Source organism: Erinaceus europaeus, unplaced genomic scaffold, assembly GCF_950295315.1.
Source record: "Erinaceus europaeus unplaced genomic scaffold, mEriEur2.1 scaffold_377, whole genome shotgun sequence".
Lineage (NCBI taxonomy): Eukaryota > Metazoa > Chordata > Mammalia > Eulipotyphla > Erinaceidae > Erinaceus > Erinaceus europaeus.
Window position 1 is genome coordinate 1 of NW_026647393.1, and position 23543 is coordinate 23543.

A 23543-nucleotide genomic window follows, 5' to 3' on the forward strand; every position below is an offset into this window, starting at 1 on the left:
AACGCAGGACCTTATGCTTGAGAATCCAATGTTTTATCCACTGCGCCAACTCCTGGACCACTCTTGCCTATTTTTATTTTTTGCCTCCAGGGTTATTGCTGGGGCTTGGTGCCTGCACTATGAATCCACTGCTCCTTGGAGGCCATTTTCCCCATTTTGTTGCCCTTGTTGCGCTTGTTGTAGTTGTTATTATTGTTGTCATAGCTGTTGTTGTTTTTGGATAAGACAGAAATGGAGAGAGGAGGGGAAGACAGAGAGGAGTGACATCCTGCAGGTGGGGAGCTAAGGGCTCAAGCCGGGATCCTTACCCTGGCCCTCGAGCTTTGCGCTATGTGCGCTTAACCCGCTGCGCTGCCCAGCTCCCAGGCTTGCCTATTTTTTAAATAATAATAATAGTTATTATTATTATTTGCCTCCAGGGTTATCGCTTGGTGCCTGCACTATGAATCCATTGCTCCTGTGACTTATTTTTCAATTTTTCTTTTGATAGGACAGAGTGGTTGAGAGGGGAGGGGAAGATAGAAGGAGGAGAGAAAAACAGACACTTGTAGGCCTGCATCACAGCTTGTGAGGTGACCCCCTTGCAGGTGGGGAGCCGGGGCTTGGACCAGGATCCTTGTGCTTTATACTATGTGCACTTAACCCAGTGCGCTACCACCTGGGCCCGTGGCTTTTTTTTTTCCCCCACTGTTGTTGCTGCTGTTGTTGGATAGGACAGAAAAATTGAGAGAGGAGGGGGAAAGACACTTGCAGACCTACTTCATCGCTTGTGACACGAGCCCCTGCAGGTGGAGACCCCGGGTCTTGAAACGGTATTCTTGTGCTGGTCCTTGTTCTTGCACTATGTATGCTTAACCCAGGATGCTACCGCCTGGGGCCTTCTATTTTTTTTTCTTAATTATCTACTTATTTACTGGATAGAGACAGAGAAACTGAGAGAAGGGTTTTAGAGAGGCAAAGAGAGATACCTGCAGCACTCCTTCATCACTCGTGAAGCTTCCTCCATGCAGGTGGATACCAGGGGCTTGGACCTATAATTCAGTCCTTAAATTTGTAGTCATTTTTAGGGAAAGAAGTGACATAGGGGTGTTAAACAAATAGATAATAGTATAAAAGTAGCTGTTCCGGGAGTCAGGCTGTAGCTCAGCTGGTTAAGCGCAGGTGGCGCAAAGCACAAGGTCGGCATAAGGATCCCGGTTCGAGCCCCCGGCTCCCCACCTGCAGGGGAGTTGCTTCACAAGCGGTGAAGCAGGTCTGCAGGTGTCTATCTTTCTCTGCCCCTCTCTGTCTTCCCCTCCTCTCTCCATTTCTCTCTGTCCTATCTAACAACGACAACATCAATAACAATAATAACTACAACAACAATGAAAAACAACAAGGACAACAAAAGAGAAAATAAATAAATAAAAATATAAAAAAAAAATTTAAAAAAAAAAAAGTAGCTGTTCCCAGCAGGGAGGCAAGAAAGAATGAATAAAATGACTCATGCTCAGATGATTTCACCAATATGTCCTGGAACCTCATCTCTCCAGAGTCCTATCCAACTAGGGAAAGAGACACAAGCTGGGAAAAAAAAAAAAAAAAAAAAAAAAAAAAAAAAAAAAGAAAATAAGTATGCAAAAGATTTCCATGCCTAAGGCTCTGAGGTCCCAGGTTCAATCCCCAGCACTGCCATATGCCAGAGCTGAGCAGTGCTCTAGTAAAGGGGAAAAAAGAAGTGTTGGGGGCAGGCAGTGGCACACCTGGTTAAACACACATAGTATTGTGCAAAAGGATGTGCATGGACCCGAGTTCAAGCCCCCGCTCACCACCTGCTGGGGGAAGCAGTGAAAAGGGTCTGCAGGTGTCTTTCTCTCCCTCTCTCTATCTCCCCATTCTCTCTGAATCACTCTCAGTTCTACTAAATAAATAAACAAATAAATAAAAGGGAAAAAAATGGTCGCCAGAAGCACTGGATTCGTAATGCAGGCATGGAGCCCAGTGAGTGGAGGAAAAAAAAAAAAGAAACGGGTTCAAGCCTCCAGTCCCCACTCAAAGGGGGAAATTTTATCAGTAATGAAGCAGTGCTGTGGGGGTCTCTCTTTCTCTTTCCCTCTCTCAGTTTCTCTGTCTCTATCAAATATATATAGTCAGAGAGCTGAGGAGGTAGCATAATGGTTATAGAAAAACTTTCATGGCTGAGGCATGAAGGGTCCAGATTCAAACCCTAGCACCACTGTAAGTTAAAGCTTAACAGTACTCTGGTAAACTAAACAAACAAGAATTTTTTTAAAAGATTTTTTCATATTTATTTTCCCTTTTGTTGCCCTTGTTGTTTTCTATTGTTGTTGTGGTTATTATTGTTGTTGTTGACGTTGTTGGATAGGACAGAGAGAAATGGAGAGAGGAGGGGAAGACAGAGAGGGGGAGAGAAAGACAGACACCTGCAGACCTGCTTCACCGCCTGTGAAGCGACTCCCCTGCAGGTGGGGAGCCGGGGGCTCCAACCGGGATCCTTGAGCGAGTCCTTGTGCTCCACACCACGTGCGCTTAACCCGCTGCGCTACCGCCCGAATGCCAAAGATTTTTTTTAAATATTGATTTATTTATTTATTCCCTTTTGGTGCCCTTGTTGTAGTTATTATTATTGTTATTGATGTCGTCATTGTTGGATAGGACAGAGAGAAATGGAGAAAGGAGGAGAAGATAGAGAGGGGGAGAGAAAGGTAGACACCTGCAGACCTGCTTCACCGCCTGTGAAGGGACTCCCCTGCAGGTGGGGAGCCGGGGGCTCGAACTGGTCCTTGCACTTTGTGCCACATGCGCTTAAGCCGCTACCGCCTGACTCCCAAGATTTTTTTTTTAAGTCAGCCTAGTTGGGGGGAGGGGTTGTCATATAATGAATGGCTCTGCAAAAAAAAAGTTCAGCGGAAAGGCAATTACAGAAGCCAGGCCTCCCACGTTCTTTCTGCACTGCACAATGATTCTGGGTCCATACTCCCAGAAGGATAAAGAACAGTGAAACTATCAAGGGAGGGGATTGGGTTATGGAGCTCTGGGGGTGGGCATTTTGTGGAAATGTACCCCTCTTATCCTATAGTCTTGTCAATATTTCCATTTTATAAATAAAAATGAAGACTTTCATGCCTGGGATTCAAAAGTCCAAGATGCAATGCCCTTCACCTCAGTAAACCAAAACTGAACAAAATAAGAAAGAATCTTGTGGCAAGAGCATTGGGCCCAGAAGCATGAGAGTCCCAAGTTGGATTCCCAGCATCACATATGTCACAGTGATGTTCTGACTCTCCCCCTCTCTTCTCTCATTATTATGTAAGCAAATAAATTATTTTATTTTATTAGAAAGATTTTATTTAGTTATTAATGAGAAAGATAGGAGTAGAAAGAGAAAGAGCCAGACATCACTCTGGTACATGTGCTGCCAGGGATTGAACTCAGGACCTCATGCTTGAGAGTCTAGTTCCTTAGCCACTGAGCCACCTCCTGGATCACAAATAAATATTTTTTAAAAAACACATTAGCCTGGGAGTGTGGAAACCTGGGTTCCAATCTCCTGATAATTAACTCTGTGAACTTGAATAGGAGCCTTGGCCACTTTGGATCTCAGCTTTTATCATCTGTACAAAGATTTGGGGGGATAGCTCCCCCAGTAGAACACACACTTTACCATGCACCAGTGCCCTGGTTTGAGTCCTGGCCACCACATGGGAGCACTTGCGTAGCAGAAGCTTTACAAATGGTGAAACAGTGCTGTGATGTCTCTCCTCTTTGTGTTTCTCTCTCCCTCTCTGTCTCTCAGCCTTTATCACTAAATAAAAGTCTGTTGAGTGTGATGGACTCAGGGGCCAGGTGGTGGCACACCGGGTTAAGCACACACAGTACAAGCGCAAGGACCCATACAAGGATCCATGCCATCCTCCCCACCTGTAGGGGAGCTCGTTGCACATGCGGTGAAGTGGGTCTGCAGGTGCCTGTCTCTCTCCCTCTCTATTTCCCCTCCTCTCTCAATTTATCTCTGTCCTATCCAATAAAATAAAATTTTAAAAAAGCCTCCAGGTGTAGTGGATTCATAGTGCCAACACCGAGCCCTAGTGATAACCCTGGAGGCAAAAGAGAGACAGAGACAGAGAGAGACTCAGTCAGGTTTAAAGCCTCAAAACTTGTTGGCAAAAAAAAAAAAAAAAGGTGGAAGCACGGTGCATTCTTACTGTATGTTCCATGTCCTCTTAAAGCCTGTGGATACATTATTTTATGTATTTCTTTTTTTAAAATACTTTATTTATTTTAATGAGAGATACAGAGAGAGGGGAGAGACACCAGAGCTCAGAGGGGAGAGACACCACTGCTCAGCTCTGGCTTATGGTGGTGCTGGGGATTGAACCTGAGACCTTGGAGCCTCAGGCATGAAAGTCTCTTTGCATAACCATTATGCTGTCTCCCCAGCCCTATTTTATGTATTTCTGATAAAAATTTACCATGAGGGGTCTACTATAATCTCTTTATTACAATAAATAATTTGAACCCAAATGGGCTAAGCAAAGAGCCCCAAATCAAAGGGCCAGTAAGTGATATTTAAGGGCAGAGTCTGATTTCAGCACCAGTCCATATGTCTGACCACTACAAGGCAGCTGCCTTTCTAAAACTAGAATCAAGTGACAAGAGATCCCTAAAAAGCTGTTCAGTCCTTCTAAGATCCTGAAAGTTGGCACTTCTTTGAAGAGTTGTAAAACAGCTTTCCTTTCATATTCCTTGAAGGTATTTCAAAAGCTTTGGCAAGCAGAAAGAAGCAACAATAGGAATTGAGGTCAGACTTCAGGAGGGACTTCCCAGTGACCAGTCGCGTGTGTGTGTGTGTGTGTGTGTGTGTGTGTGTGTGTGTGTGAGAGAGAGAGAGAGAGAGAGAGAGAGAGAGAATAAATGATTCAGAGGACAGTAGGAAACCCTGGAGTGTGAGACCAGAGAGACCAGACCTTAAGGAGACTGCCACCCCTCCCGAATCACTCTCCATGGTCCCCACACCCAGTTCTGCTCCAAAGTTAAGACAGAGGGAAAGGAGAAAAGGCAGATAAGGAAAAGTATCCCTTGAGCTTTCTCTCTTTTGGCAGGAGTGCCTAGAACGAGGTCCTTTTCTTTCTTTCCTTTTTTTTTTCTTGACGATGCAGAATTCACACCTTTTAGGGGGAAAGTGTCTATCTTGGGGAATACTTAGGAGCTTGTGTCAGTGTCTTGTCTTTGTCTCTTATCTCCGAGCCCAGGCGCTATCGCAGACTTTTTGACGCTATCTCTCACCGCTTCTTTGTCTCTCTCCCTCTGCCCATCACTCCTATAGGCTGGCTGCATCTCTGGTACCTCCGTTATCGCTTTTTTTTTTTTTTCCCCTCCTCCTCTCGTCCTCTCCCTCCTTCCCCAGCGCCCCCCGCCCCGCGCCGCCCTCGCTCGCCCGCACACTCTCTCTCTTTCGCTGTCTCTTACAGGCAGATTTATGGTCAGCCCAGGGCCTTTCATTGGCCCAGCGCTGACAGGACTTGATTTAACGCCGCCTCTCATTGGCTGATCTTGACAGGCCGATTTACGAGGCATTCCACCATTGGTCAAGCCGCCCCGGCCCTGATTTATGGCTCAGTGGCTGCAGGGAAGGGGGGCCCTCCGCAGCTGGGCCAGGAGCATGCCCCTCCCCTCGCCGCTGCTTCCGTCTCGCCGGCTTTCTCTGCTTTTTTCTCCCTCCTCTCAGAAAAAAAAATGCATTCCCTCTACCTGTTCCTTGAGCCCCCTTCTCCCCCTACCCCAGCCTTTCTGGTGGGAAAATGGGGTGTGATGGTGGTGGGGACCGAGGCTCTGATGAGGGCTGCAAGGGTGGAGTAGGGACAAAAGGGGAGATTGACGAGGGGGAGAGGGCTCTGCACTGAAGAGGGAAGGGGAAACTGAGGGCGAAAGGGGTGACGAAACAAATAGGGCTTGAGGAGTAAAGGAAGGCCGAGGGAGACAAAGGGCCTGCAGAGAGAAAAAGGGAGAAGGTAGAAATAAAGGACGTGTGTGTGTGTGTGTGTGTGTGTGTGTGTGTGTGTGTGAGTGTGTGTGTGTGTGTGTGTGAGTGTGTGTGTGTGAGTGTGTGTGAGTGTGTGTGTGAATGTGTGTGTGTGTGTGTGTGTGTGTGTGTGTCCCGAGACGGAATTTTCGTGTTCAAATCTCACTATCCAAACTGAATTAGAGATGGGAATTTTCTTTTCATACAGTAGCTTGGCAGAGGAGAGGCTTAGAAGGAGTTAAGCGGTGGAAAAAGAAGTCATAAAGAGGGGAGAGCGGGAAAGGATAACTGGAAGGTACTAGGAGAGGAGAGAGAGAAAAAAGAACCGATGGAGAAGACAGGACTAAGATAGGGTTTCATTGGGGTGGGAAGTGCAGTGAGAGAGAAAAAAAAAAAAAAAGCAAAAAAAGGAATCCTCAGAAGAACTATTCATACAGCTCCCGTACTGTGAACCAAAACCCTCTGGCCTCTGCCAGGAGCGGGGTGGGACAGTCAGGCGCTTCCCCTGGGGAGATGTTCTGCTTCCTCAAGCCTGCAGTAGGCTTCCCACTCCCTACACCTCACTCCTCCCCCCTCGTCCCCACCTCCGTTAAATTTATGAGTTCAGGGTTGGCCTTCAGGAATTAAGAATATGCTTCTTTGAGAGTGAGGTTTTGGAAGGTGATAAATAAGGGACCATTGGGGGGTTGCAGTTAGGGGGCTCCTATTTTTAGCGTAGTCACTTTCCCAAGGCCCCCACCCACCAGTTCCCTCTCCTCCTGAACCAGTGAAGGGAGAACTGAGGGAGGTGGGGAATCAGGGTTTCAGGTATCAAGAAGGGAGCTTGAAACTCCAGGAGAGACACTCAGGACTGAAGAGCTTTGCAGCAGAAACAACTGAAAGAAGATGGGGGAAGGACTGCCCAAGAACCCTGGGGTTCAACGCAGAGAAGCCAGTTTCCCCTCTGCCTCCCTAAGCTCAGTTGCTGAGGGATAGGGGAGAGAAGCCAGGAAATTCAGAAGCGGTTTCTCTCACACATTGCTTTCCTCACCCTCAGGAAGATTTGAATCCCCACACACCACGCCCCTACACCCACCCCCAGACCACTCTGGGCCCCTGGGAAAGGAGGCCAGGAATGTGGGATTCAGGGCATCTCCTAGGAGTCTGAGCAACCCAACCTGACCACCCCCACTGCTGGCTGAGAATTAAAAACAGCCTGTAGTTCTTGATACCCCCTTGCCCTAAGCCTCCAGGAAATGAAGGAGGATGGAGCCACATTCCTTCCGGAATGTTTAACTTCAACAACCAGGAGCCTGAGACCACCAGCCTGATCTGAGGGATTCCCCAGGGAATGAGCAAAGAAGGGGTCAGGTGCAGAAAGGCCACTTAAGTCTAAACAGCTCAAAGAAAGCTGGGACAGAGCCACCTACTCACACCCCCACTTTTACCAAATGCCATCCACTATGGCCTTAGCAAAGGCCAATACTTCTAACAACACACCTGAGCACACACACACACACACACACACACACACACACACACAAGACTGCTGCCCGCCCCCCCCTACACACACACAGACTGCTGCCCCAAATGATGGGAGAAGGGAGAAAAGGGTCTCTCTCTCTCTCACTCTCTCTCTCTCTCTCTCTCTCCTGGCCCTTTAAGAGGCACTTAGGGTCAGAAAGCCTGGGCTGCAGAGAGGGGAAGGAGCTGATGTCAGAAGATGGATGGGCAGCAAGATGGGGATTGATGCTAATGGGGGAGTTAAAGCTAAGTACCCAGACACTCTGAGGGCAGAACTGCATATCTGTCTTCCTTATGCTCACCCCCCCTCCCCAAACCCAGGCTGTAAATCTGCTTTTTCAATTGGGGGGAGGGGAGAGGAAAAATGAGATGTTCTCTCCTTTTCCTGTTTTTTTTTCCCCATACCCTGTGTCCCATTTCCCACCCCCACCCCACCCCCACTGTCCTTTTGTCCTTTCCCAATCTAAGATCCTTCCCCATAAAAATTTCCAGTGTGGAGCTTCCCATAAGGAATTGAGGGGGTTGCTTTTTGCTTGTGAATTGGAAAAGGAAACCACAGAAAGAGCTTCCTCACTAGACCCCAGAGCAAGAATGGGCACATAGCACAAAGCGCAAGGACCAGCGTAAGGATCCCGGTTCAAGCCCCTGGCTCCCCACCTGCAGGGGAGTCGCTTCACAGGTGGTGAAGCAGGTCTGCAGGTGTCTATCTTTCTCTCCTCCTCTCTGTCTTCCCCTCCTCTCTCCATTTCTCTCTGTCCTATCCAATAACAACAACAGCTATGACAACAATAACAACTACAACAAGCACAACAACAACAAGGGCAACAAAATGGGAAAAATAGCCTCTAGGAGCATTGGATTCGTAGGGCAGGTACCAAGCCCCAGCAATAACACTGGAGGAAAAAAAAATCGGTGTGAGGGCTTCAGAGCAGGGTTTGTGGAGGCCCCTGACATACTGAGATTCTTGAGAGGCTAGTGGGCCTCTGAGGGCAGCCAGGGAAGCTGCAGGAGCTGTCCACTGGCAGATATATGGTCGGTTTTCTCGGAAAGTCCTGGATCAGACTGTTCCCTCTCCTTGAACACACACCCTGCTGCTGAGTACAGCCCTGAGTTCAGGCCAATTGTCTGTTTATTATATAGATGGGGTCCAACTATTCCTCAGACCTCTGAGGAGTTGGGGGGTGAGGGTCTCAGATCTTCTCAGAGTGGCTGAAGCTAGTTCCTCTGGGAAGTCCATTTCTTCCTTCACTCGCCACCTCTCCAGATTCAAAGGACGTCTCGAAACTTTACATCAGGCTCAACCTGACGCTGTTGACTGGCTACGGAAGAAGGGCCAATGCTAGAAGAAGAAGGTGAGACCGTCTGAGCTGTTAAGAGCCTTACCTCCCTTTCTTCTAGCAATCTAGGCCTGTTTGTGAGAAGTCCCCAAGTAAGGGTAGATAATGTAATGGCTGTGCAAAAAGACACTCATGCCTGAGGCTCCAAAGACCCAGGTTCAATTCCCTGCACCACCATAAGCCAGAGCTGAGCAGTGCTTTGGTTAAAAAAAAAAAAAAAAATCCCCCCCTTTTTTTTTTGCCTCCAGGGAGGCCCCGCTTAATGGTTATGCAAACAGACTCATGCCTGAAGCTACCAAGTTCCAGGTTCAGCCCCTCCACACTACCATAAACCAGAGCTGAGCAATGCTTTGGTTAAAAAAGAGAGAGAGAAAGAGAGAGAGAGAGAGAAAGATATACACCCACAGTCCTGCTTCACCACTTGTGAAGCATCTCCCTGCAGACAGGGAGTAGGGGCTCAAACCTGTATCCTTGAACGGGTCCTTGTGCTTTGTACTATGTGTGCTTAACTGGGTGCACCACTGCTTGGCCTCAAAAATCCCTTTATGGGAGTTGGGCAGTAGCGCAGCTGGTTAAGTGCACATGGCGCAAAGCGCAAGGACCAGAATAAGAATCTCGGTTCGAGCCCCTGGCTCCCCACCTGCAGGGGAGTCACTTCACAGGTGGTGAAGCAGGTCTGCAGGTGTCTATCTTTCTCTCCCCCTCTGTCTTCCCCTCCTCTCTCTATTTCTCTCTGTTCTATCCAACAACGATATCAACAACAATGACATAAATAACAGCAACAATAATAACTACAATAAGGGCAACAAAAGGGAATAAATAAATAAATAAATATTTTTTAAAATCTTTTTTAAAAATCCCTTTATATCAGAGGAAGCCCTCTCCCTCTCCCTCTCCCTCTCCTCTGTGGCAGTGCTAAACCCAAACTCCTTCCTAGTCCTGAAGACTGTTGGTGGGTGAGTGTGCCCTGTTTTCCAAGTCCTCCTCAGTGTCTTTGAGTACCCTCTGACCACAGACTCATCTCTTCTCTCCTCCAACTTTTCCTTCAGAGGTCCAAAGTTACCTGGAGACCTTATTTTGTTAGTTGAATGCCCAGGTACAAGGGGGAAAGATGCAGACTAGAATGGGAAAAGGTGGGGATTGCAAGCAGGAGTCACTAGAACTAGAACCCGGCCTCCCAGCCTCAAGCCAAACACTCCCTCCCATCCTGGGAGCTTAGCCATTGCCCTTAGCCCTGGGCTCTGGCTGTTTCTCTATCCTGGTGATAAATCCAGTCTTTGTCTCCCCTCCAACCCAGGTCCCAGGAGGCTAGGGGTCAGAGGCTGAGGGAGGGGTCAGTGTGGAGGAGGGAGAGCTACAAGGCAGTGGGAGAAGATGGACAGGAGCAGCTGGTGAGCAGGGGGCTGGGGGTTGGGGGGTGGGCAGTGAGGGACTGGGGCCTCTTGATTCTGCAGATCCTAACTGTGCATTCCTGCAAGTCTGCATTCCGAGCAAGAAAGTAAGAAAGCCAGGCTTGCTGAGATATGGAAATACCTTGGGAATGGTCCCTGAAGTGTCAGGAATACTGGGAGTTGGGGTGCCTCAAGGAAGGAGGCTGCAGAAAAAGAGGAAGAATGAGAATATTGTAGGCATCACCTCTAGTCCAAATACAGATCCTTGCACATGTGTGTAGGGCATGCTCACTCACAGACATGTGCGCGCGCGCGCGCGCACACACACACACACACACACACACACACACACACGATTGATTTATGGCCCATCAGCAAGAGTGAGCCCAGGAGAAGCAGCCTGCGCCTTCCTTGGCCCCTCCCCAGAATCCTCCTCTTGCTGTGACTTTCCTGTCACCACCCCTCTATTCTCAGCTCCCAGCTTTGCTGCTCTCTTCCTTTGTGTTGATTTTGTTCTTCCCCAGTTTGTTTGCTTCAAGATTCCAGCTTGTCTGCTAGTGATTTATTTTATTTATTTTATATGAAAGAGTTTCACAAGGGGAAGGAAGGAGGAAGAAAGGAAGAAATAAAGGAAGAAAGACAGGCCAAGCAGTGGCACACCAGGTTAAGCACAAGCACTACAGAGTGCAAGGAACCAGGTTCAAGCAACTGGTCCCCACCTGCAGAGGGAAAGCTTCTCGAGTGGTGAAGCAGGACTGCAGGTGTCTCTCTGTCTCTATCTTCCCCTCCCCTCTCAGTTTCTGTCTGTCTCTATCCAATAATAATAGAGAGAGGAACTTGGTGGTGGTGAACCTGGTTGAGCAGGGGGGGGGGGGGGGAACAAGCCAGATCATCACTCTGGTATGTGCAGCTCTGAGGATCAAACCTAGAACCTCAAGCATGGAAGTTCAAGCTGGTGAAACTCAATGGATAACTCAAATGGATAACGTGCTGCTTGATCATGTGCAAAATCCAGGTTCAAGCCTAGCCTCCACCATATTGAAGGAAGCTTCAGTGCTACGGTCTTAATTATTTATTATCAGAAGTCTACTCAGCTCTGGCTTTTGGTGGTGCTGGGGACTGAACATAGAATCTTTGGTGGCCTCAGGCAGGAAAGTTCTTTTTTAAAAATTATTTTAAAAAAATATTTATCTATTTATTCCCTTTTGTTGCCCTGGTTGTTTTGTTGTCGTCATTGGGTAGGACAGCGAGAAATGGAGAGAGGAGGGGAAGACAGAGATGGGAAGAGAAAGACAGACACCTGCAGACTTGCTTCACCGCCTGTGAAGCGACTCCCCTGCAGGTGGGGAGCCGGGGGGCTTGAACCGGGATCCTAATGCTGGTTCTTGCACTCTGTGCCACGTGCACTTATCCCACTGCGCTACCACCTGGCTCCCTTTTAATTTTTTTTTATGTTTATTTATTTTACCTTTTGTTGCCCTTATTGTTGTAGTTATTGTTGTTGTTACTGATGTCATCATTGTTAGATAGGACAGAGAGAAATGGAGAGAGGAGGGGAAGACAGAGAGAGGGAGAGAAAGACTCTAGACACCTGCAGATCTGCTTCACAGCCTATGAAGTGACTCCCCTACAGGTGGGCAGCCGGGGGCTGGAACCGGGATCCTTACGCCAGTCCTTGGGCTTTACTCTTAACCAGCTGCACTACCACTAGGAAAGCCCTTTTTGCATAACCATTATGCTATTTCCCCAGCCCTGGTCTCTTTTACTCTCTCTCTATCTCAGTCTTTCTGTCTCTATATAAAACAAACAACCAAACAAAAAAAATCATGGGAGTTCAGTCCTCTGTCAGCTGAGGCATTTCCCCAGCCACATCACTATTTTGTCTTATTTATTTTATTTTTATTGCGAGTAAAGTTATCGCTGGGGTTCAGTTCCTGCACAATGAACCCATGAATCCACCACTCCATATCCCCCCTCCCCACTTTTTTTCTTTATTTGCTAGAACAGAGAGAAATTGAGAGGAGACGGGAGATAGAAAGGGGACAGCTACAGCACTGCTTCACTACTCATGAAGTTTTCCCCCTGTGGATGGGGAGTGGGGGCTTGAACCTGTATCCTTACACATGGTAATGGTGTGCACTTAACCAGGTACACCACCGCCAGGTGCACATTATTTACATATTTATTTATTTATTTACTTGATATAGAGAGAACCAGATCGTCACTCTGGCATATGTAGTGCCAAAGATAGAACTCAGGACCTCATGTTTGAAAGTTCAGTGCTTTACTCAATGCACAACTCCCTGAGCCACTCTCAGTTTTGTTATGCTGATTTTTTAAAAAAATATTATTTATTCCCTTTTTGCCCTTGTTTTATTGTTGTAGTTATTATTGTTGTTGTTATTGATGTCGTCGTTGTTAGAACATAGGGAAAGAGAGAGAGGAGGGTAAGACAGAGAGGGGCAGAGAAAGATAGACACCTGCAGACCCACTTCACTGCTTGTGAAGCGACTCCCCTCAGGTGGGGAGCCGGGGGCTTGAACCGGGATCCTTAGGCTGGTCCTTGTGCTTTGCGCCACTTAACCCACTGCACTACCGCCCGACTCCCTGTGCTGCCTTTCTGATAACTCTGAACCTCTCTTTGTCTTGGTCATTTTTTGGCTCCCATTGTGCTTCTCTTCCAGTCTTCCTATACCTGTACCATCTCTTCTCCTGCTCGTCCTTCTTTCTCCTTCCATCCTGTCTGCTATTGTTTGACTCAGCCATCCCTCTGCCTCACTGCCACCCCAGAACCCTATTTGGCCTGGGTTCAGTGGAGAGTGAAGAACAGTCAGACTGCAAAGAGGAATGAGGAGGAAAGAGGTTCTGAATGAATCCTTGTTTTGGTGAGAGTTCTCAGATCATATTATGTTAACAGTATTGGAGGGAGAGGGGCGCCAAGGTAACCAGGACAGAAGTTCAGCTGAGCAAGGGGGGTTGCGTGAAATGGGAGGGAAGATAGGAAAAAAGAAGGAGGAGGAGGAGGAGGAGTGGGAGTAGATATTATGGCTATGCAAACAGACTCTCATGCCTGAGGCTCCATCAAGTCCCAGGTTCAGTCCCCCACAGGATCATATGCCAGAGCTGAGCAGTGCTCTGGTAAAAACAAACAAAAAACAAGAAAAAAGAAAGGGGGGGGGGGCAGGCAGTGGTACACTTAGTTGAGCACACACATTACAATGCACAAGGACCTGGGTTCAAGGCCCCAGCCCTTGCTCAAAGGAAGAATACTTCAGGAGTGGTGAATTAATGCTGTAGATGTCTCCCTCCCCTCCGAAATAAAAATGAAAGAAAAGGAAAAAAAGAAAGAGCAGGCCTAGTGTTCCCTTTTTTTTTACCTCCAGGGTTATTGCTGGGGCTTGGTGCCTGCACCACGAATCCACTGCTCCTGGAAGCCATTTTTTCCCTTTTGTTGCCCTTGTTGTTACTATTATTGTTGTTATTGCCATCATTGTTGTTGAATAGGACAGACAGAAATGGAGAGAGGAGGGGAAGACAGAGAGAGGGAAAGAGACACCTGCAGACCTTCTTCACTGCTTGTGAAGTATCCCCTGCAGGTGGGGAGCCGGGGGCTGGAACCAGGATCCTTCCGCTGGGTCTTTGCACTTTGCTTAACCCGCTGCACTACCGCCCGACCCCCTGACCCCCTAAGTGTTCCCTTTAAGCATGCTTTGGACCAGTCAGGGGAGAGACAGAAGGGTGTCTACTAAGTCATATCGCCATGAGGCCGCCCCAGAGACAAGTTCTGGAGACCCAGTAAGTGAACACCATACCATGGCTGGGTGGGTTACAGATGCCATGCCCCCCAGGCAGATAGTTCTGAGCCCTCTCACCTTCCTGGGAAGGTCTCACAGACCTCCTCCTCCTCCTCTACCCTGTCCTCCTCCTTCTCCCCTCCCTCCTCTGCAGTCTTGAAGTGGTGGTTCCCTCCTCTCCCCTCCTCTTCTCTCTGTCCTCTCCTCCCCCAGTGAATGACATCAGCTCCGGCTGCCACTGTTCTCAGCCCGCTGATGTCCTCTCCAGTGGGTGACACAGAGGCCAAGCACCTCTACCTCTCCCATGTGTTCTCCAGTCCAGGAGCTGGGACTTATATAAGGCAGCACCCTGGGGTGGGAAAGGAGACTGCTGTACCAGGAAGGCCTCTGCAGGATGTAGGGGTGGGGGTGGTAATGAGCTCCAGGGGGACAGAGAGGAGCTGGAGGAAGGCATTTGACAGAGGGGCTATAGTACTAAATCACCCTGGGGGGGGGGGAGCTCTGGGCCTGAGCTCAGTGGGGTGGGGATAGACATTTGGGGAGGGAATGTTGGGGAGTCGCCACATCTGGCAGGCAGGTGTCTGGCACTGTTCAGGCTGCAGTCACTTTCCCAGCCAAAGGGGAGGAAGCGAGAGAAGGGAGGAGGAGCTCCCCGGGGGGCCCCCTGGGAAAGAAGGAAAAGAGGCTCCACTAAGAGAGAAAGAGACCCAGGGAAGGAGCTACTCAGTGCTCCACTGTGCTTCAGGCATTGCTAGGGGTGGGTAGGCTCATGGTCCTGAAAGAAAATGCTGGCTGGGGGCTGGAGTACAGAATAGGGCAGCAGAATTCCCTGTCTGGTGGGAAACAGAAGGCAGGGCAAGTTGAATCCAGGCCATGCCGGTGATGGACAAGAAGCTCACGAGATGAGAAAGGGAAGGTTGGGTCTACTCCTGGGTCACATCAGGACAAAGAACCTAAGCCAGCCAGCCCCGAGAGCCAACTGTGGGATGGGACACCCAAGCATGTTTCTTTTTCTTTTCTGTTTTTTCTCCTCCAGTGGTGAGGGGCTCCCAGGCACAGGTGCCCCATAGTCACAGAGCAGGCCTCACTGAACAGCTCTGGGTTTCAGTCTTTCCACTGCTGTTCCTTTCTGCCCCCTTCACTTCCTAGCTAAGGCCCTAAAGCAGTCTCTCTCGCTCAGACCTACAACTAAAAGTCCATCTTGTGGGGAACAGAGGTGACTGAGAAGACCTTTCCCATTTCAGCGCAGAGGGGACACACACACACACACACACTCTTCCCCTCCTTAAAATCCTGCAGAGGAAAGGGGAAAGAAAACCAAAGCATTCTCCTGTCGCCGCGGCAACCATAAAACCCCCAGCCAAATCCATCTTGTGAGCTCACCGCCCCATTAAGATGCAGGGCCAGGCTCTGCGCCAGCCCAGCCACATTCATTTGTGCGAATAAAGGTGGAGGAGGGGGAGGGGAGCAGGCTCTGGAGGGACGGGGAAATGGCGAGAAGAGGTTATTTACACCACCGTCCTGACCTTCTGGAGCAGCGCTGGCTCCGATAAATAACCCGCTCAGCGCCATTTCAGAGCAGGAGTGGGAGGTGTAGGAAGGGCGCTGGGCTGCAGGAGAGCCCCACGCAGGTGTGCGTCTCTGGGTTACTAATGGCTGAGGCGGGAGCATGCAGCTGGCTTTGGGGGTGGTGGGGGGGAGGGGGGACTCCATTCCCTGGGACTCCCACTGAGAAAATACCATCCCACCCTACCCCTGGCGCCAATTTCCAGGCGAGGGGACTGAGAGATGCCAAGGAGGCAAACAGCCCCGTAAATTAGGGATTGGGGGCTGGGGGTGGACAATACTAGAGAGTCTCTGAGGTAGGAAGGAAAAAATATTTTAAGACGGGGCGTGTGTGTATGTGTGTGTGTGTGTGTGTGTGTGTTAAGAGGAATGGGAACCGTTGCCAAAAAGAGAGGAACAGAAACATCACACAAAGGCAGTTTGGAAAAAGAAATCTGGTTTATTCGTCTTTGCACAGAGCAGTACATGAAGGTGGCATCTCCTGATTCCGTAGCTGACACAAAAGATGCCCCTTGAATGTGTCCAGTTACCCACCCCACCTCAGTCTTGAAGAATTGGCAGTTGGAGGGTGGGACAGAATGTTTTAAGTCTCAGGAAGGTGTTTTGTTCAGTTTTGAGACATTTTGTGGAAAGGTTTAGTTAGGTCAAGGGGAAAGATCAGACCTGAGAGTTGCCAAATCCTCCACCTTCCTGAGGAAATCCAAATCCCAAAGATTTTCTGAAGAAAGTCAGCACTCTCACTCTCTCTTTCTCTCTCACTCACTCACTCTGAACCCTGGGGAGAGGAAGAGCCCAGGCCTACTGTCAGATTGGAAGGCAGAGGCAGAGAAGACAGGGTTAAGCAGCAAGAGATTGCGAGCCGACACAAAGGAGGGAAATGGGTGTGGGGGAGCCAAGGGGACTGAGAGAGCCCAGAGGCCCAAGTCATAAATCCCGCCCCCTCCCCAGGTCTGAGCAGAAACTTCTTCCCAAGATTAGCAAGGAGTTTCAGTTCAGGGACTGGCTTTGCTCCAGAGCACAGGGAGGACATGCCAGGCAAAGATCCCTATGCGTAGGGACAGGACAGTGGAGAGTTAAGGTTATCAGGTCCAGAGCTGCACTTCCCCACAATGAACTCACAGGCTACAGTTCTGAAGCAAAATACCAGGATCAGGGTAGAGAATGTTATCTGTGGCTGAAATACAGACTTTTATAAGCCCTGTGCAATAAAGTTTAAAACACTGCTTCCTCCACTCTGTCTCCTGCACAGGTGCTGCCTGCCCCCAATCTTCTTTCCAGTGCTGGCAGACGGGACATAAATGCTGAGGCCAACCAGTGGGGCTGTCTGGGGCTAGTCATACCTCTCCCCACCCCCACTCTTCCTACAGATAATTCTCTCTCCCTCCCCTTGCTGGATGTATGGGCTGTTGGGATGAAGGCTGGGTAAAGGCAAGGGGCGGAAACACTCAGCACATTCTTTCTCTGGCTTTGATCTCAAGTGTAGCTGCAGTAAAGGGCTTAGGGCTGAGAAGCAACTGTGGGGGACAGGAGAGCACAGGAACATAATGCAGTGTAGGAATGAAGAGGGTGTTTCCCCTCTCCTGCATCTAAATCTGCCAGGAGCTTTACTCCTAGAACTCAAGAAAGAAAGAAAAAGAGGTGGAATGGGAAGCGTGGGGCAACCCCAGATAGGATGGAAATTTAAGGATCCCGTGTGTGATCCCCAAGATGACCCTGAGAGCATCAGTTGGGGGACTGGATGAGAAGTCACAGCAGACATATGGATTCTGGAGGGGGTGAGGAGTCAGGAACAGTGGGGTCTTCACCGAAGGAGTGACCACTTGATCTGTTCTTTGGCTGACTGCAGCACCTGCAGGGACAAGGGGGGGGCATTGAGGGCATGGGGGGGCACAGAGATGGGGGTTGGGCATCTCCTTCCCCTCACTTGCCTTCCCTGTCCTCAGAAGAATGGCAAATAGAAAATCCCCAAGGACAGAGGGATTGGGAAGAAGCTTTCTAAGGCCCTAGAGGACTGTCAGTTTGGGAAATTCCAAAAAAATTCAAATCCACTGGGGGGATGAAGAGAGAAGAGGTATACCTGGGAGGAAACAAAACACAAAAAAACTGGGGGTTACCGGACACATGTTTTAAAAAAAAAAAGGAGTACACATCCAGATGGACTTGCGGGGAAGAATTCCAGGTGGGGAAAAAACAAGACTCCCCCCTTACCCCCCAAATCAGGTAGACAATCTATTTGCAAAGTAGCAGAATGGCTGTGTAAAACCTGTCTGTTTTGGAATATGCATTTCCAGCTTAGCCTTCATTTGAATAATAGAGAGAGTGTGAGAGCACGCACACACACAGACCATCTGCTTAAGGCAAGCCTCTGCTGGGGAATAAATCACTGAATGAGGCAGCAGGCAGGGAGAGTTTGAAGGGTACAGAGCAAAGCTGACAGCCACTGCTCACAGCAAACTGAGTAAGGAGTTGGGGTGGGGGGGGAGCAATTTGGCTGTTATGAGTTCAGTTCTCTAGAACGAGAGGGAGCCAAGGCAGATCTGTCTTCAGCTCTGATCACATTCAGACTTGGCAGGTTGGGGTGGGATGCTATTCCAGGTTTTTTTGGAACCCAGTCTGTTGGAGAGGAAGAAGGGAGAGAGTCCTACCTGAGACACAGTCTGCTCCGTAAGGGGGACATCTTCACCCTGTGGCACACAGAGAGAAGCATTTAGCATCTGGCGCTGCAGTAAGGCCTGACTGCACTTACTGGGAGTGGAAAGGCAGGAGTGGTATTTCAAGCTGAAGCACAGGGAGGATGCCCTAAACTTCTTAGTCTCTTCATGGGACTAGTAGAACCACAGTTTTACATGACCAGAGGGACTGTGAGCAAATAAAGGGTCATTTTATCCACCCTCTGTTTGATGGCAGGACTTCCTAAAAGATGGATTCTATTTCAAATAATCAGCAGGTTATCTGAGTCTCAATTTGGGTGCAAGGGCCTGACTCCCTAGTCAGAGAAGACCTTCCCTGAATATCAATATTGCTGGGGAGAGGATGAGGGGGAGCCAGGGGTAGTTTAATGGATCCCGCAAGGCCTGATGGGTAACGGCAGCATGTTAATTTGAAGAAATAAACTGCTGCAACAGCAGCATGAGAAGAGGAAGGAGGGAGCTGGTGGAGGGGGAACCCTCTCACTTGCCACATAGAGACATATGTTAGAAGATTAAACTATGCAAATGGAGCCCAAGGCAGTTAAGGGAGAAGATTTCCCATTACCCGGCACTGTCAGCCTTCACTCTGTGGAGGTCAGAGCTGGGACATTCTGTGAAAACTCTGACATTTCTGCACTCCCACAGTTTGCTGGTGGGCTCTCTGCAGTTACCATCATCGCATGAGCAGACTTGGACCTAGAAGCTCATTTCTGACCATATCACTGAACTCAAAAGAGAGCTGAGAGTCTAGCAAGTATTTTCTGATGCAGAGGTGTTATGTAAGATTTTGAAAGCCAAGGAAGATACTCTTCTGCCTCAGATGACTAGGATCCACTCCCCAAAGGGAGCCTAAACCAACCTCCTCATGTTCCTTGGTAGTTTCAGAACCTTTGATATTAAAGGATCTTTCACTTCAACACTGATTCCATAAGTATATTTAAAATGGATATTCTGAACAAAAACTGTATGAAATGCTAGGTACCAGGCTGGGGGTAGAAATACATCCATCTCTTTTACTTTCCTTCTCTGGAATAATGAGAATTCAAAAGGGGAAAAGAAGGTTGTATATTGTGAGTCCTGACACTTGGATGCATTCAGCAAGTCTGGACCCAGAGAGTGAATAGGTAGGGGTGGGGGTGGGGGACACAACACAGGGAAGACATTCCTGCTTACCCTTAGTGCCACCCGGTGTACCACTTGCTGGGGATCACTCTCGAGGATCACCCTACAAAGATAAAGAAGAGACAACCATCCACTCCATCCTGGGGGACCAACTTATTTTGGGGGACATTCTGGCCACTCAGCCCACTTGCCTCACAACAGAGGGCAGTTACCTCACCTCCTCATCCCAGGCCAGGGAGATCCAAGCAGCTCAGAGAACTCACCCTCCATCTACAATTTCGTCCACAGCCAAGAAGAGTCCCTCCATGTTCTCCAGCAGAGCTCGCTTTTCTACATTTTTCCTGAGTCCCCAAGAGAAGAAATAAACAAAACAAAGACAGTTGTGTGTGAAAGAAATCTTACTGTCTGAGTAAGGGATCCTAAACTAGGCCAAAAGATGTATATACAACCACACACGATGAAGAAGTAAGGCAAGGTGGAGGTGGATGGTGGGGGAAAAAAAGTAAGGCAAAACAAGACTTTTTTTTTTTTTTTAAGTTAACACCCTCTAAACCCTTTACTACTCTCTTTTTTTTTTTTGCTGAGGAATGTATGGAAGAAGATTTTTAAAAATGCAATCCCTTTCTAACTATTCCGGAGTGATTATCCAGAGCTACTGTTTATTTGCATCCTGCCATGATACTGTTTGTAACACTGATGATACACCCTGCCATCAGTGGGCAGAAAAATAAAATAAAATGGAGCTAAGACTTGGTCTGGAAGTGACAAGAGGTGGAGAGAAGCTGAACAAACTGTTTGCATTCAAACTCTGACAAAGCTCTCTGAAGTCTCTGTCTGCCCTCCTGTACCCAGTTCCTCATCAGCTCTGCTCAAGCCTTGAAAACAAGGCCAACTAGAGGGCTGGAACGGCCAGGGCCTGCATCCACCAACCTCAGATCCGGTGGTCGGAGCATATGGCCACTCACATCCGTCAGTTTGACTTTTTCACTAGATCACCCGAAAAAGAGTCTATTCATTCACCTGGCTAAGAAATAAATCATCCCTTCCTGAGGAAACCTGAGCCATTCACCCTGCTGATTTGGTGGGGCTGAGAGCGCCTGCTGTTCTGTTCCGGATGGCTGCCTGTACTAGGTTCACTTAGGAGCTCCTGGGGGACTGAAGTTCAGAGCCCTAGATGTTTTCAGGAAAACATATCTTATATCTCTTCTATTTTCCATCTGCACGGGGAGGAGTGGACTGGTAGGAGGTGGAAGAGGAGAGATTAAATAACACATATATTTTTCCTGTTCTACAAAAGAGGAAAACTATGGGGTAAGAAATGAACAATTGCTGAATATGGGATGACCTCACTCTCAGGCAGAAGCTGAAAAACAAGATCAGAAGAGAAAACACAAGTAGAACCTGAACTGGAATTGGCATATTGCGCCAAAGTATAAGACACTGGGGTGGGGGGGTGGGGGGGGAGAATACAGGTCCTAAAAGGATGACAGAGGACCTAGTGGGGGTTGTATTATTATATGGAAAACTGGGAAATATGATACATGTACAAACTATTGTGTCTACTGTCGAATGTAAAACATTAATTCCCCAATAAAGAAATTTAAAGAAAAAAAAACAAAACAAGAAGTGAACAATTGAGAGTTCTGCCTCCACCATGATGGTTTCATCTGAAACACTCCCTTACGTTTCTTCTCCTTTCCTCCAGTGTAAAGGCTGAAGCCCAGGAAAGCACCTCCTGAATACTCAGAACTCTCAGAGTCACTGGGGAGTTCAGTCCCCAGCACCACCATAAGCCAGAGATGAGTAGTGTTCTGGTCTCTCTCTCCCCTCTCTCTCTCTAGCTCACATTATAATAAATAAAATACTTAAAAGAGAGCAAGAGAGTCACTGGGGACTATGAGAGGAGACACTGGGTGAAGATGTGCTCTCTGCACAATCCCCTCCCTAAGAAGAATTATTCCAAAGCAGGGACATACCCTCCTTCCCATCCTCCCCATCAGGGCCAATTACTCAGAAACAAGTCCAATCTGTCGAGTTAAATCAAATCCCTCGACCTTCTACTGATACCTTCTTGCGTGTACACACACACACACACACACACACACACACACACACACACACACACACACACACACACACACACACACACACATATACCCACCCACCCTTTCCTGGGTCTAAAGACTTTTTCTCCCAAACAGATGTCAGGAGTGGCCTGCTCACCTCAGCATCTGGCTCAATGAGTCGAAGAGGCAGTTCAGAACAGCCATGAGCATCAGCTGTTGGAATACAGAAGCAGCAGAAGGATAAGGTGCAAGGCCCCGGATGCTGCTAGTTAGAAACAAAACTATCTCATGAAGCATAAAGACCCACAGGCTCATGGTCCGGGAGGTGGTGCAGTGGTAAATCTTTGGACTCTCAAGCATGAGGTCCCGAGTTTGATCCCCGGCAGCACATGTGCCAGAGTGATGTCTGGTTCTTTCTCTCTCCTATCTTACTCATAAATAAATGAAATCTTAAAAAAAAAAAAAAAAAAAGACCCACAGGCTGTTAGAGAGGACCAACAGGACAAGGTGGAAATGAGACCAAGAGAGGAAGAGGACCTTCGCTTCTCACAAAAATTAACTACATGATCCTACAATTTGAAGTCTCTCGTTGGCCAGATTATTCAAACAGAACTTTTCTTCTCCTAACTATGGTTCTCTCCATGTCTTTAACAACTGTAAACATGTTACCTGAAGTCTTAGGTAGGCCAATCACTAGCCAGTCAATAGCTAAGTGCAAAGAATTAGTGCCAAGAACAAGAGCTTTGGAGTCAGTTAGATATGGGCTCAAATCCTAGAGGGACTATTTTCTAGATGTGTGGCACTCCGAGAAAATCAGTAGGTTGAACCACGTGGAACTGCCACTTCTGTTGTTCAATACTGATCAAATGCAAAGAAGCTCATACGGTTCCTCCTGCTCTGGTTTTCCCATCTGTAAAAAAAGACCACTAATATCTACGATTTATACAAGCACTACAAAGTTTAACTGTCAATGTACTTTACAAAGCACTTATAGCAGTAAAAGCTCAATATAAGTTGGTTCTCTCAAACTTTTGCTTTTGCCTTCAACTGTGTGGGGGCATATTTTACTTAGCTACTTTCCTTGACATTGCTACCTGGGGCAGTCTTTTCTGCATAAGCAGGTTAACACTGTACTGACAGTCTTCTTAGGTGCCCCAATCACAGTGAATAGCTTCAACATGGCCCAGAATGTTGGTTAACTGTACCCAACTCAATCAGGTGTGGACCTTCAGAGCATCTCCCTAACCCTGACTACACCTCAGAAAGTCACATTTAGGGCTGAAAAGATAGCTCATTAGGTATGATGGTGTGTGGGACTTGCCATATGCACAACCCAGGTTCAAGCCTCAGCATCACATGGGGAGGAGAGGAAGCTCCAGTGCTGTGGTCTCTCCCTCTCTCTGTGAAAATGAATGAGAGGCTAGGAAGTGGCACAGCAGATGTCTAAGAAGACTTCATGAGGGACTTGGAAGCATGAGTTTGATTTCCAGTATCCCATGTGCCAGAGTTCTCTCTTTCTTCTCCATCATGCATTAGTAATTAAAAACAAATAAAGTAGGGAGTTGGGCGGTAGCACAGTGGGTTAAGTGCACGTGGTGCAAAGTGCAAGGACTGGTGTAAGGATCCTGGTTCAAGCCCACGGCTCCCCACCTGTAGGGCAGTCACTTCACAAGTGGTGAAGCAGGTCTGCAGGTGTCTTTCTCTCCTCCTCTCTGTCTCCCCTCCTCTCTCCACTTCTCTGTCCTATCCAACAATGATGACAATAATAATAACTATAACAATAAAAACCAGGGCAACAAAAGGAAAATAAATAAATACTAAAAAAAAAAAAGTATTAAAAAAAAACTCAGCCTAGGAGCCAAGCAATGGTGCATCCAGCTAAGTGCACATATTACCACGTCCAAGGACCTTGGTGTGAGCCCCTGCTCCCCACCTACAGGGGGTATACTTCACAAGCAGTGAAGCAGGTCTACAGGGACTTTCCCTCTATCTCCCCCTCTTCTCTCAACTTCTCTCTGTCCTATCTAATAAAAATTAGAAAGAAAATAAAAA

The 23543-nt window shown here is 48.1% G+C and overlaps 1 protein-coding gene across 1 annotated transcript in view; it reads right to left on the reverse strand.

The window, feature by feature from the left end:
- Positions 1-16032: 16032 nt before the first annotated feature.
- COPZ1 (COPI coat complex subunit zeta 1) overlaps positions 16033-23543 on the reverse strand; it is a 31574-nt gene continuing 24063 nt past the window's right edge. Inside the window, exons 5-9 of the mRNA XM_007518145.2 lie at positions 21649-21704; positions 19689-19766; positions 19477-19528; positions 18259-18297; positions 16033-17462 (exon numbers count right to left, since the gene is read on the reverse strand). Coding sequence (XP_007518207.1) covers positions 17415-17462; positions 18259-18297; positions 19477-19528; positions 19689-19766; positions 21649-21704 — 273 coding nt within the window. The 3' untranslated portion in view covers positions 16033-17414. The remainder of the gene's footprint in view (positions 17463-18258; positions 18298-19476; positions 19529-19688; positions 19767-21648; positions 21705-23543) is intronic.